Source organism: Parasteatoda tepidariorum, chromosome 6 (genome assembly GCF_043381705.1).
Source record: "Parasteatoda tepidariorum isolate YZ-2023 chromosome 6, CAS_Ptep_4.0, whole genome shotgun sequence".
Lineage (NCBI taxonomy): Eukaryota > Metazoa > Arthropoda > Arachnida > Araneae > Theridiidae > Parasteatoda > Parasteatoda tepidariorum.
This window is the reverse complement of record NC_092209.1, coordinates 46,977,825-46,993,368: the sequence shown is the minus strand read 5'-3', so window position 1 is coordinate 46,993,368 and position 15,544 is coordinate 46,977,825. Positions and strand designations below refer to the sequence as shown.

General features: G+C 31.5%; 1 protein-coding gene across 1 annotated transcript in view; it reads right to left on the bottom strand.

Annotated features, from left to right (window-relative positions):
• The window catches only part of LOC107452522 (neuropeptide SIFamide receptor-like), a 74,972-nt gene extending 59,828 nt beyond the window's left edge, over positions 1 to 15,144 (bottom strand). Inside the window, exon 1 of the mRNA XM_016069013.3 lies at positions 14,619 to 15,144. Coding sequence (XP_015924499.1) covers positions 14,619 to 14,970 — 352 coding nt within the window. The 5' untranslated portion in view covers positions 14,971 to 15,144. The remainder of the gene's footprint in view (positions 1 to 14,618) is intronic.
• Between the last annotated feature and the right edge of the window lie 400 nt (positions 15,145 to 15,544).

Below are 15,544 nucleotides of genomic sequence, written 5' to 3'. Positions count from 1 at the left end.
ACAAATTTAGAGTACTTTAAACATATATATATATAAAGGTAGTTCTAGAAAGGAATAAAACTCAGTATTATTCTGAATAAACCATCAATCACAATATTGATTTCTCGACTAAAGATGCTAAAAAAAGATTTACCAAGATTACAACTCCTTTACGAGGATGTTATCAATCACAACAAAAGAAACTCTGAAGCATATTTTTATTTGAACTCCTTTTCAATATTTAGATTTTTGATTTAAATATATTAATTTATCTTCTCCTCGTTGCATTAATTTAGTCAACCAAATAGAAATAATTTGTTTCATAAAATACACTTTTACCAACATCGACTGTACATTTTTTTTTTGATATTACCCTCTTAACCATTGAATAAATTATTAACAAATATCGCAAAATTGTATTTAAATATCTTTAAAAATATTCGCTGAAACAACATATATTTTATTAATTTATTTCGCATACTGCTCCTACATAAAAAATTATTAAAGTATTATAAAAAATGCTTTAGTATAATACTTTTTATAGTTAAACTGAAAAAGGTAAAATGTTTTAATTTAAAAAAATTGCACTTATGTAATTTTAAACGTAAATATTGCTTGGAAGAAGCGTTTTATCGCAAGAAGTCCAATGAGTCCGTACTTAGTTAGAAAGCAAGTGATCAAAAGCTATTGCTAACATAATCCTAAAAGTCATTTTAAACTAGTTTAACTATAAACCATTGAATACTATATACTATTGAATAAATAATCCCAAGAAACTGAAGCTGCAAGATATTAATTAATAAAAAATCTTCATTACACGCAAACTTCTAGACGCGCTTTATTATTTAGGTTTAAGGAAGACAATAAATTAGTGCATTTACAAGAATTCGAAAAATCATCAATTTCTGCAGATCAGCGGAATCTTGGAGGTAAATTCAATTTCAGCAATGACAAAATTATTTCCATCCCTATCACATCAGCTCATTATGATTCCCTGGAATCTTGTTATATGAAGGCTGATCCCCTTATTAACGACATTAGTTACTCACCACCTCTCCATTGCGTGAGGAAATTCATTTGACCATGATTTGCCCCTGTCGGTCACAATGGTTTTTCTTGTTCTGTTTCTCATCTTTTTTTCTCTTCAGGCTACTGTGGTTTTTATCTAATTTGCTCACCTTTAATTTTTCTATTTTTCGTTAATAACTTTGCGTTTTATATTTTAAATCACGTTTGTTTCATCTCATTCACGTCTGGCAAGTCTTGAAAATGGGTGCATGTTTCTGAGCGCTAATTTGTATTCCAATTTGCATATTTGTGAAGCGAATGAAGCGTATGTAATTTTATAGTTGGTTGGTTGGTTGGTTGGTTGGTTGGATTTTATTGGCTCAAGAGCCAGAGATGGCTATACTGCGCCAGGCACTAGGTTAAAATTTGGTCACAAGGTTAAACTAAGGTGTTATTTTTTAAAGCAGAGAATAAATTCCTATGACTTTGATAAATTTTAAAAGATTGTGATGTATAGGGTCACCAAGTAAAGATTGAAGATCAGGATTAAAACTGCCAAACAATTTGCTTCTCAAGTATTTGAATCGTCTGCAGTCAGTAAAAATATGCTTAATGGTGATAACAACTTGACAGAATGAACAAACAGGTGCAGGTTCGTTTTTCAATAATTGCATATGGGTATATCGTGAGTGGCCAATGCGTAGCCTGTTTATTAAAACATGAGTTTTACGGTCAATGGATATTATTTTATTGTTATCAATAGAAGGGAAAATTTCATGCAATTTATTATCATTTTGTGTATTCCAGTGTTCTTTCCAGGCTTGATAAACTGATGATTTACAAATTCGCTTGATGTCCAATGGTGCTAAAACATTCCTGCTTATGTTATGAGTACTTTTTGTAACTACATCAGCACATTCATTCCCGTGTATACCGACATGGGATGGTATCCAACAGAAATAAATATTGAAACCTCTGTCATATAGTCGAGTGATGGTATGTAATTTTATATTGTAATGGCAATGTACATTATTTTTAAAATTTAAACATATATACATTTAAATCCTACGTCTAAAATACATCGATTGAATGCAGGGTTTAGTGGCACAAGGTCCAAATGAGGACATGCTGCGCCAAACAATATGGTGAAACAGTTCAAACGTCTAAGTGCATGCAAAATGTTAATTGCAGCACAAAGGTATTGTTTATTGATACCTCGTCCCGCCCTATTCAGGGCACACGAGAGTAGAACAAACATTCTACAGACAAAACATACATAAAACACAAAAAATTACATTTGCAGCAAGTATAAATGACATATAAAGAAAAAATTAAAGTATGAAAATATTTACAACATTAAATGCAAAGGCATAGTGAAATGCCTCAAACAAATGCATATTTTAGAATTTTGAAAGAATAAATGCAGAGCATTGCGACATCGAGATACGCATAAGAATTTTGATACACTTGTTAAGTACAAGAAAGTAAATGTAGATTAGTAACTGGAAAACATAAGTAGATTATTTTGACAGCTGTCGAAAGTGTAAGGCTCTCAAGGAGGCTGGATAGCAAGAATTTTGAAAGAAAATATTAAATAAATAAAAATAAAAAATAAGAGTCAGCTACAAAACGTCTGCAATGAGGAAAAAGTTTATAAAGTTTCTCTAGCGATAGGTATATTCAAGAGACATAAGTGAATAGATTGAGAAGTGGCAGAGAAGTTATAGCTAGAAGGTGGTANACCGGGTGTGACCGATTCGGAGGCGGGTGAGCTTCACATCAGCACTGCGCAAGCGCAGCACTGGCAAACTGTCTAAATCAGATTTAATGTTATGCAATTTATTAAAAACTTTGAGGTCCCATTGTTGTTGCCATATTGATGTTACAAATTTTCGGATGTGTAGCTTCACATCGGCGAAAGGTATGGACAATGATAAGACAGATGTGGCAGATCGTGCAGCTGAGTCAGCTCGTTCATTCCCTGGAATACCAACATGACTTGGAACCCAGCAAAATAAAATCTCAAAGCCGTTCTTCTGAAGACTTTTTAACAAATGAATAATGATACATAAAATTGGATGACTATCATAGTGAAACTTTTCTAGTTGGCTTAAAACGCTCATACTATCAGAGTATAGGCAATACTTTCGAGTAGAGTGTGAGGAAATTAGTCTTAGTGCCATAAGGATAGCAACAGCTTCAGCAGTGAAGACGGAGCAAATATCTGGGATTTTATAACTAAATGTATCATCAGCGATGATTACACCGCAGCCTACATATCCAACAGATTTTGAACCGTCTGTAAAAATCGGTATATATTGAGAATATTGGTGACGATGTGCAGTGAAGATTTTATGAAAAACGCCGGGTGTAACGTTGGCTTTGTTGTAGAACTTGAAAAGGGAAATATATTGATATGGTGAAATGGTCCATGGAGGTATGAGAAAGTGATCCACTGATTGAGATGGCAATTCACAAATGTCGAATGTTTGGATAAGTGACGTGTGCGAGCATGAAATGGGCGAATGTGTGATGGTCTTGCCAGGTACAGTCGCTCCAAGCTTGATGAAATAGCATCATGCTTTAAGGGATGCGATTTAGAGGACTTGACAAATTTAGAGTACTTTAAACATTTATTTTTAACCACAGTTAGTCATTTTTATCAAAATTTGGATACTTCGTTACTTTTATTTTCTCATTTATACCAATTCGAACAATTATTTTTTTGTCATTTCTAAACGCATTGGGACAATAATTTGCCATAAGAGTATTTGTATTTTTAACTAAATAGCCTTGGAAATTATTTAAAAAAAATTCTTTTTAAATCGTATCTTAATACGCCTTAAATATTTTATTTGCAATAACTTGCTTGTAAAAAGTACTTGATGTTGAAGTTCTTTTTATATAAATTACAAACTTATAAAAAAAAAATCGTAGAAATTTCATGAAGTAAAAGAGATGTTTAGATACTGATTAGAAACTTTAAGTCTACATCGTTTCTTTAGAAACTATAAATGAAGACTGGCAGTTTCAAGTACAAAAAGCAGAAAAAAAACTTATTTTTATCCTTTGCTCTTTTGGGAACAGTTGAATTTGTTGTCTTTGCTTTATAACAAAAACAAACATTTTACTTCAGTGATTTGGTGCGTAAAACATTCACACCTAGTTTTCTTCTCGATTCAAACAAAAATAGATTCTAATTAAATTTAAAGATACAAATAATTTTCAGTTTATGTTTGTATACATAAAATATATATATCATGATATATATATATATATATATATATATACATTATTAAATTTTTAGTTTAAAGATGTGTGATTTGCTATTTGTTTTATCAATCTGGTTTTTTGCCATCTTGATAGTAAAGTAAGGTTGATTGTGTTTTTTAATATCAGAATAAATTAGTGGTCAATTTGCAAAGCTTAGGGTAACTTAAGCAAATTCACCTTCTCTCTCGTACCCCAGAATACCACAGTGCCCAAGAATCAAAAATAACGAAACTGCATAACCCAGTCTGTGTAGAATTTCATATGTATGGATAATTTTGTTTATGATTGAAAAGGGCTTATAATTTATGCTCATCAGTGCTGTCAATACAGCTTTTAGAGAATTTATAGATGCACCCTTTTCGTGTATTTAAGAGAGTATATAAATTCAAAGCCGGAAAAATTTCGTAAGCCTTTCAAGCAAAAACTGAACAGCCTGGGTGGAGTTTCTCAGTGATAATATATTCTAGCGTAAGAACTGCAGAGGCTGATTGAGTGACTGAATGTAGGATTTAATGGCACCAGGTTCACTAAATGACATGCTGCGTCAAACAAACGGTTTCAAATCAAATCAATGGTAAAATTCATTTTACAATTTTTCTTTATAAGACGTATGAAATCGATAAAAATGTAAACATTGTAACACACACATTCAAAAGTGAGTAAAGTCAGATAGAATGTAAATATGATAAAAACATAATATGATAAAACCTGAATAAAACCAGAAAAATTATAAATAAAATGCACTAAGTATATCGTATGAATCGTGATGTATAAAATCGTATATGCGTTAAAAAAAGTTATATACGGTATAAAATAACTTTGTGTAGAAACGCAAAAATGTTAGGATGAAGGCAGTAACACAGAAAATCCTCCATAGTTAAAATAGAACTACCAAAAAAGGTAAGACGATGACGGTTAAAACATGGGCAAATGATTAAGCTATGATAAACAGTGAGTAAAACTTTTCTAGTGATGCATTGGGCAGGAGGTTCTCCAAACATAGATGGGTCAACCAAGTTTGCCTCATTTGGAGACGAATTAACTTAACATCTGCACTCCACAGACGCAATACAGGTAAAGGGTTAAAATCTGATTTTATAGAGTGTAATTTGTAATTAATTTTAAGATCCCATAGCTGTTGTAATAGAAATGTGATAAACTGACTAATATAAAGTTTTATGTCAGAGAAAAGTATAGATCGAGTTAAAACAGTCAATACAGATCTCACAGCTGAATCAGTCAAGCAGTTAACTGGTATACCAACGTGACTCGGTACACAAAAAATAAAGTGTCAAACCCTTTTTTGTGTAAGGTAATTAACAAAGGATTAATGAAGCATAAAATTGGATGAGTATCACTGCAAAAAGCTTCTAAATTGATGCAAAACGCTCATACTATCGGAGAATATGCAATACTTCCGTGTAGACAGCGTAGAAATTAATCGCGATGCTAATATAATGTCAACAGAGTCAGCATTGGAGACGAAACAAATATCTAGGATCTTGTAGCTGTAAGTATCATCAGCGATGATGACACTTCAGCCGACATTTCCGGCAAATTTTGATCCGTCAGAAAAAGCAGACGCAAACTCAGAATGCTGATGACGATTAGAAGTGAAGAGTTATTGATAAATACTGGGAACAACATTATATTTACTGTACATCGTAAAAGGGGAATAAAACTGATATGGGGTGATGTTCCATGGAGGTATAAAAAAAGGGATACAATGATTGCGATGGTGATTCGTAAATGACAAAAGTTTGAATGAATGAACGCATGAAAGTATGAAATGGATTGACGTGAGAAGATCTAGATGCATACAATCGTTACAAGTTCGATTAAATTACATAATGCTTTAGTGGATGGCATCTAGAGGATACGAAAGTAATAAATAATAAACAGCTGCAAGCGATCTAAATCAATGTCAAATAATGTATTGTGATGTCAGGACGCTTTCTGAATATCAAAGAAGACAGAGACTGGATGATTTCACCGGACAAAGGCATTACAAATTCTAGATTTCAGTTCGATTGTATTATCTACAATTGATCATCATTTACGGAAGCCACTTTGAAAGTCTAGCTTAGTTTCAAGCTTAGTTTCAGTGAAAATTAACAAGTCGAGACTTAATCATCGCTCAAACGTTTCACCAATGCAGCTGGTCAACGGTATCGGGTGATAGTGAAGTGAATCTTTAGCGTCTTTACCTGGTTTTAAAATAAGTATCACAATTAACTTCACGCCAGCCAAACGAGCACGTTTTTTCCGTTCATATTCTGTTAAAAAGAACTAGGACATTTCACAATTTCGATGTTCTGCTTATTATGTTGAAATGCTGGCTGTACTGTAACTGTCTAAACAAGAGATAGCAGTAAATGCTTCACCAAGCATATTACAAACATTTGGCAGGAAAGGAATAAATGGTACCATTTTTCTGAAATACTGGAAGTTGAAATTCTCGACTTACGCAGTCAGAGCACTCGACTGTCCACCAGACTTGCTGGGAGATGTCGAAGATGATATGAACAAAACGTGTTGAGTTGAGTTGAATATAGGGTTTAATGGCACAAGGTCCAAAACAGGACATACTATGCCAAACAAACGGGTTTTTTTTCTAACAAATGCAAGATAAAGCATATTTGTTTGTCCAAAATACATTATATTGTTAAAACTATACATGACATGCAAACCATTCAGAAGTCAATTAAATCAGACAAATGTGTAAATATGAACGAAACGTGACCATGATTCTACTTGACTTTAGGGTCTGATCTTGCGTGCTATAGATTTACCCCATTTGAAGACCAAAAGGTAAATAGTATTAGAGTAACGGCGGAAAATGTTCTTAAATGAACGGGAATGAACTTGAACAGCACTGCCCTGTAATGAAGTTGAGTTGATGGAAAATTTTGTTTTGATTTGAGTTTTTGGCGAAAATGCCAATTTTAGCTATATCGCACCTTCAACTAGGCAGATATTATACATTAACTAGGTTCGCAATTCTGCTTTGGTTAAGAAACTAGATAGATCTTTAAATACCAATGTCCTTAAGGTATGAGAAAATGTTAGAGTGAGGATTATCTCTAATTAGTAAAAATAATGAAGGATAGAAGCTACCGAAATGACGTAGTCTTTGATTTTTAAAGTCGGTGCTCTGGGTTAAAATATGCATAACAGTTAAAGGTTCTTTACAATTGGAACACTCTGGTTCTGGTTCATTTAGAAAAATGTGTTTGTGGGTTATTTGAGTGTAGCCAATACGCAAGCGGCTTAAAAGCACTACAAGCTTTTGGCTGATGTTTATAATGCTGTATATACTATTTAATGGCGTGCAATTTGTCATTAGTTTCATTGTTCCAACAGTTTTGCCATAGTGAATTGAGCGTATTTTGAATCAATTTTTTTTTTACATCAGAATAAGTCAGTGGATTGTTCTATAAATTGTGTATCGATTTTACTATTGAGCGAGCAATTTCGTTTCCTGTTCTGTTAGCATGACCCGAGATCATACAAAAAAATAATTAATATCCATCCTGTTAAAAGCTAGAAATAAAAAGCTGTTGATGTTAAGGTTGCAACACCGCCATGAGGACGACTTCCATCATCGAAATCATGACGGAAGAAAGAATAGTCACGAAATTTAAAATTGTCTGCTGACGTTAAATTTCTCTCTTGCATAGCAATGCATGTAAACTGATATTTTAAAATAATATCTTTGAAATCGGAAATCTTTCTTCGTATTCCATGGCAGTTCCATAATATGAAATATATGGATATTATGAAGTAAATTAGGAAGGTTGAAAGGTAAAGTCATTATCAGAAGGTCAGTCAAACAGGCATTCTTCGTCAGAAGCATACAGAGACAGTTCTAGGACATTTCCATCTTCTGTAAAGCACCAGAAGCTGATTGTACGTTGCATCTTTTTTCTTCCTAGAATAGCCAGGCTTTTGACTTTGTTTCTTTTTTTAGGGGGTGAGCAGTTTTCGAAAGGTTTAGCCCTTTCACAGTTATCTGTTATAGATGTTTTACTAGGTGGTGGTGAAATGTTTCAATTTGATGTTGAAGGCTCAGTAAAATTGAACCGGGTTTCGGATCGGTGGCTTTATTTGTTTATTTGTAGTAGATGTTTGTGCTGGAGAATCAGTTTGAGTACCGACTGAACAGTAATTAGAAGTCATAGCAGCAGTAAAATATGACTCGCCGGGGTGCATGGGCGGTGACGATTCGGCAAGCTTTATTAAAGGTCAAATTCTACAAAACTTTTACTGACCGAATATATTTCTCCTCTGCACATCTTGGACAACTCCTTGAGTAAACTTCATGAGCTGCCTTGCAGTTGATGCAAAAGGTTGCTGCAACGCATAGGAAGTGGCAACCCACTGCAAGATGCTTTTGAATGACTAAACCTTTGGCACTGCAAGCATCTCAAAGGGTTTGGTACATAGGGTAGGATAGGACAATTATACCATGCAAATTTAACAGCTGATGGTAAAGTTGGAGTGTCAAACGTAAGGATAAGATATTTCATTAGAATGAGTTGTCCATTCCTTCGAATCTTAATCCTACAAACCTCTACGACATGCTGGTCTCGTAGGTTTTCTACGATCAAACTCTCTGCTTCATTTATGAATTGAGCTTGAGATATTACTACGCGTGAAGTACTCAGAGATTTGGGTGAAGGGATAGTTATATTAAAGGTACACATATTTATACAATTAGATAGAGCTGCGGCTTGCTTTTCGGATGATACTTGTACTAAAAGATGGCCGGAACATAAGTTTCTCCTAGAGGCTACTACTCGCAGTGTGGAGAGAAGAGCCTTGTTTATCAAGAATTGTGAGACTTTAGAACATGATGTGTTTTGTTTAACAGGTTTCGTTAATGATATGATAAAATATTGAGCATTTACATGCTGTATAAAATTCGTTCTGCTGCTTTTGCATTGGTGTGCGGGTTGGAGTTATAACTCAACAACGTGCTATTAACACATTGCTCATGTGAAATTGTAAAGGAAAAAGTTTAATTAAATTCTGCAGAAAGTTTAACGTACTCACGTGGAAACTAAGAAGAGTTTTCGCAAATTTTTGAACTATAAATATCTTATCGAGTTTTGCTAACATTTCTTACCTTGTCTTCAATCCGATTTTCCTCTTTAAAGAAGTTAACCACTTATTGAATTGTAGAATAGGATAGATTTACAACCTTTACAATATTCCATACAGATTTATCATTAGTATGATGAAAAATAACTTTTGAATGATGTTTGTTGTTTCTGTAAGATAACGAGCCATTTTATAAATAATAAATAGAATATTACGAAATGAGCTAGAAAAAGTAAGCCAGTAAGCCAAACGATTCTTAAATGCCACCACTATGCAGACAAAATTTAATAAATAAAAGGAAAAAATAAAGAAAGAAAGAAATCACCAGACGATAAATTTAATTAAAATGTCAGACGATGAATTTATGCTGAAATATTTCAATGTATGATGACATTTATGCAAAGTTCTCTCACGTTCCTTTTTTTTAAAAACCAGCCAATATTTAAAACGAATGAGAGAGTTTTATACAGAATAACTCAGAGAAAATATAAAAAAATATTGAACTTCATATTCAAATTAATTTTTAAGGTATATATATATATATATATATATATGTAAGGGAAGGTTAAGGAAAATAATAACCCGCACATAATTTCATAAATGTATTAAACGTGCTTCGTTTCAATTTGCAATTTTTTTTTCAAATTTACAAGAACTTTGCGGACAGCCCAATAAAAACAAACATGAAATTTAGGCTATTACAAGCGAAGTAATTTCTTTCAACTAATAAGTCTACAGACACGAAAAATGCAAATCAATAACACTTAAAGTAAAAATTCAAATTTCAATAATTGAAAAGAAAAAAAACTTTTAAACCCGAAAGCTAGAAAAAATTTAAAAAAAGAAACAACTTAAATATTCTGTCCATCTTCCGTTGCATGTGAAAGGAAAAGCATTCAACAAAAGGAAAAGCATTCAAATTGCATTTCCACAGAAAAAAAAATCAGCTTTTGAATTTTTTTGAAAACTTTATTCGCCGTACGAAAAACAAAAACATGAATATTTAAAAAAGACGACATTTTAACAAAGCATCAAATATTGCGAAACCAAAACACTTCAACCCGAAAATATTCTCTTTTTTTTTAAATATGATTAGGAGTTTTCAAAGGAGTACAATTTCTCCAAGAAGAGCTGTCATTTCAGTTGTGTTTGAATTTCCTCCAAAGTTTATTTTTTCGAGCATTTTTTTCGCACCCCTCACATAAAAAAAAGCATCCGAAATACAAAAGTGAAGATTTAAAAAAAAAACTTAAGAAACTATTTCAGTGAAAAATTCGTTTGATAGGTACAAATTCAAAAACTTGACAAATAAAACTTTTCACTTAAAATGAGTTTTTCACTTGTTTATTTTGAAGGTTTGCGTCTTTTTACTTGTATAAGTGTTTATCAAACAAAATTTTCTTATTCTTATTGAGAATTTCTTTATTATTATTTTTTCTAATTTGTTCTATTTTTTTCCAAGTGTGTTTGGAATAAAAAAAATATCTTCAACTTTGTGCAAATTTCAATCAATGTTTCTATCTTAGAATAAAGTTTGAATAACTAGGTACTGCTGTTTAAATAAAGAAATGAAATAGTAAATAATGGATTATTATTTCCAAATTGGATAATTAGGGGGAAATATAATTATACTGTGAATAAAACTTGATAAAATTTATGCAACTTGGTTGATATGAAAACAACTAAGTTAAAACTGAAACAATTTGAATAAAACCGTAATATCATCGATCAATCGGTTAACATTGGTCAACTCCTTTAAAATTAGAACAAATCAAATTATTAAATCGATGTCTTTGAGGTGGCGCATTAAGTTAGGTGTGTTTCCGAGTAAAAATAATAAAATCGGAAAGTCAAAGTTGTCGTCTTTAAATTAAAATTCTGAACACTGGGTCAGAAAATAATCAACAGTTCCTGCACTTGATTTGTCAGGTTTCAACAGCGTTGCTTTTCCTAGCTTTTTATTAGCTTGCAACCGCCAATGAGTATACATTTTTATTTTCATTTTTGATAGAAAATCCATTAAGAGCGGTCTTTGCGGAACACCCTATATTAAAGGTCATCATTACCGAACACTATAGCCAGACATATCAGCATTTAATTAGGAAACTGGTAGCGGGCAGCCACATTTCTTTATTTATTTGGACTCAGCAAAATACAACGTCAGGTTAAATTAATACCATTATACAGTAAACACACAAATAGCACACTTTCTTGGTTTTCCAAAACTATTGTTCCTTTAAAATGTCCCAAATTGTTCCCTATTAAAAGTTGACCCATATCTGATTCATGCTAAAAGAAACTAAACACTTTTTTTTTATTATTTCGAAGAAAATATTTTCATATTTATAATTTTAATTACATTAAATTAAAATTTAATTATATAGTTTTAATATTTGCTTTATTAATTTATAAAATTAGTATTTTTAAATTTACCATCAAATTTACATTTAATAAATTCAGAAGTTCAATTTTTTTTGAGATTCACTATTTGGTACCAGAAGGAAATGAAACAGTAAGAACAATTTTCAAGAATAAATCTTCTACTCTAACCTGTAGCTAGTTCTTAAAGTTAATTAATAATTAATACAACAATAAGTTAATATAAGGTTAATTACTATAATTTTATAAGGAATTTTATAAATTCTTATACATTTATTACTGGAAATAAAATGAAAAGACATCAATAAAAGAAAATTTAAACCATAATGATGCACTGTGATAAAATTGAATCCGTGTATAATAACATAATCATATGTGAAAGTCATTAAACAAAATATACTGAATATCAATATCTTATTTCATATCAAATTTAAAGATTTGAATTTTTTTCAACTAAAATTTTAATATTAAAAATGTGATTTTTTAGCAATATTTCAACATTACATGCATGAAGATTTCAATTAAACTGCAATATTCAAATTGACCTATGTTATCTTCATTCTAAGTTTTTTGACCCTTAGATCATCCTAGGCCTGTTATTGAGCAAAACCTATCATAGCCATATAAAAGCCCATCTAGCCCATAAACCCATATAACCCATCAACTCAAGGTAACCGAAAAAAATAAGAAAAAATCACTGAGGTTTCCAGAAATCATTGAACCTGTGTTTATCTAAAGAAGACAAAGTCCCTCAGGAGCTAGTGTTTTTTATACTTATTTGCTTAAGTATTATAATTATTACGTGCTTTGAAAATACCTAGTACAGTCTCATAAAAATAATGAACAGTAAAAAATTGACAGCATTGGATTCCTTCTTAGTTGAAAAAGTAATTTCCTTTAAAATCTGAAAATGAAAAACCAAATAGGAGATGGAAAAAAAAATTTAAACACATTTCTTGCACAAACTAGAGTAGTTAAATCGTGACTCTGTCGAGGGTTTATCCAAATCTTTAAAAAAATTCACCATTTTAAGTTAGCTCATTTTTTTTCTTTTTGGCAGAAAGCAGCAGCATACAACTTTCAAACTTTTAATCCCTGACATCAACACAAATGCTGTAACACAAATCTCAGTGGAAGAAGCATCTTAAGAAGTGTGATGCTTAAGACTTTAAAATTTTGATTGAAGATGTAGCAAAAAATCAATATTACAAAATTGGGAAAGCGCTAAAGCAGCATAAGACAAATTATAATTAAATTTAAATAGAATGTAATTTGAAATTGGGCAAAAGAAACACGAATACGATACAAGATTTTTTTAGGGAACACTTACTCTGTAAAAAATTACTTATCAAATTACGGTATAAAGAAACGGATTTTTGAGGCTGCATGTATCATCCCTAAAATTCATTTTTCCGTAAAATATTATACCGTAGTTTGTACAGTAATAATCATCTAATTAGAGCAATTCAGTGATTTTACGATAAATATTACGGTAAAAATTAACGGTATATCAGATTTTTCTGTTCCGTAACATGTTTCGATAAAAATGGATTTTATGGTAAAAAAGTACTGGTACCCTGAGGGACGGTACTTTTTACCGTAATTTTCTACTTAATTTTAGAGCTTCTTTTTGTTATATTTCATTTTAATTACAAATAATGCGTAATTTTTTATAATACTATTTCCTTTATTTGAGCTGGACTTTCTTAAGTGATAACTTTCTATCCAGTTACTCCATAATTTTCTTAAATCTTTTTTTTTTCAGTAGGTTAATTTCATGAAGTATAAATATATAGCAGTACAGTATTTTCACTTCAAAGAGATTGCAATCACATACGCGTTTTAGCAATATTTAGAATACCTATTACACTTCGTTACAAACCCGTCGTCAGAGTGGGCCAAGCGGGGCATTTGCCCAGGCCTCCGCTTTCCTAGAAGTTTGGGTGACCCCATGCTAGTGATATTCGAAGAAAAAAATTCCCCTTTTTGATTAGATGAGTAAAAAGCCACCGAAATATGTATACCTCCACCAACTTTTTATTTTTTATGTTTTATTTATTTTTAAAACGCATAAAAATTAAATTAAATAAAAATAATTGATAAAATTTCAAAAAATTAATTAAATTAAAAAATTAAATTTTAAAAAAATATATAAATTTTCTTGCGATCGGCGAGCCGAAAAATCACAAAATATTTAAAAAATATAAAAATAAATATTTCAGTGAAAATTTGAATTTCCCCTTTTGTGGTTTTCTTATATAAATGAAACAAAAAATGCAGTAGTCTGAGCGTCTTTTAGAGACCCTACACAGAACGAAATATTCATAAAAATAAATTACAGAATTGGTATTAAGAACCGATTTATTTGAATATTTTAAACAGATAGTTTAATGCAAAATTACTTCTATTTTAAGACTACTAATATTGTGTAAGCAAATTTAAAAACCAATTGATAGCAATAAATTGAAGGAAAAAATGCATGAAAGTTGTCCCTTTTTAGGAATAAAATTTTTATTTCATTATCTAACCGTCGTTGAACAGCCGACCTAATTTTTGGGTTTACGACTACTAATGTTCAACTACGTAGCCTAGGAATGAAATAGGAAAAAAAATTCATATTTATTTTAATAATTTAGGGTAAAATATAGGAACTTATCAGGGTGTTTTTTCTTAGGGGCACATAAGAAAAATAATATTTAAAAGGCAACGAAGTGTCCAATAACTGCTCTGCTTCATTATAAAATTTGTAAACATAACTGGTCAAAATTGTCCGCTATCAAAGTAAATATTTTCCTTAAAATTAATCGAAGGCGTTTAATTAAAATTAAGGAAAAAAATTAATAACTTTCCTTAATTATGGTAAAAAGTATACTTACGTCCAAATAAATTTCCTAGAAGCGTAACAGGTAGGCAAAAAATCAATACCAATAGATCTGCAATCGCCAAGTTTGCCATGAATCTGTAATAAACCGAGTGCAATGTTTTGTCTCTCATAACCACTACAAAAGCACACACATTGCCAAGTATCCCTACAACCAACACAGCCCCATATGCTACGCAATAAATAATAGTCAGAACCAACGGGTATCTGAAGAAACAGCCAAAAGAAAGTGTGCAATTCACAGTATTATTCAAGTTGGAAAAGTTTCCCAACAAATCAGCAGAAGACCCGATAACGGGCCATTGCACAGAATTTATTTCTAGTGGATCCAAGCCGGCCTCAGCCATCCTTGTCAAAACCCTGCAATTTCGAATGCTTTAAATAATAACTCTGCAGAGTGTATTTCGTAATGAGCGGAAAAATTTGTCCGGGAAAAGGGATGAAAGCTATCCGAATTTGTCTTTGGAATTTCGGAGTCTGGAACAAGGAATGAAGGGATTTTCTCCTGAATAACGACATCTGGTGGGCGTATTTCAGTGCGGGGTAGATTGGAACTTTTCCGATGAAGAATAAAAGTTTAAGTGAAGCTTGGAAAGAATTTATTGTTTGCGATTTGTTTTGGAAATAAAGTTTTCAAACATACATTGCTGTCATCAAATTCTTTTATTCATATTTTTCTCGATAAACAATTTTTCTTGGTGCCCGATTTTTCTCTCAAAGAAAAAAATCAAACCATTAGAAAGTGTGCATGAGAAGAAAAAAAGAAAAAGAATTGTTTTCAGAATTTCAATTACTGTTTTGTGATGCATGGATTTATGGAGCATTCATATTTATTTAAGTTTTGTGTAAGAATTTGAATATTCGTTTTGAGAAAATTTCTTGAAAACTACTTCGGAAAAGAGCTAAATCAAGTAATATCAG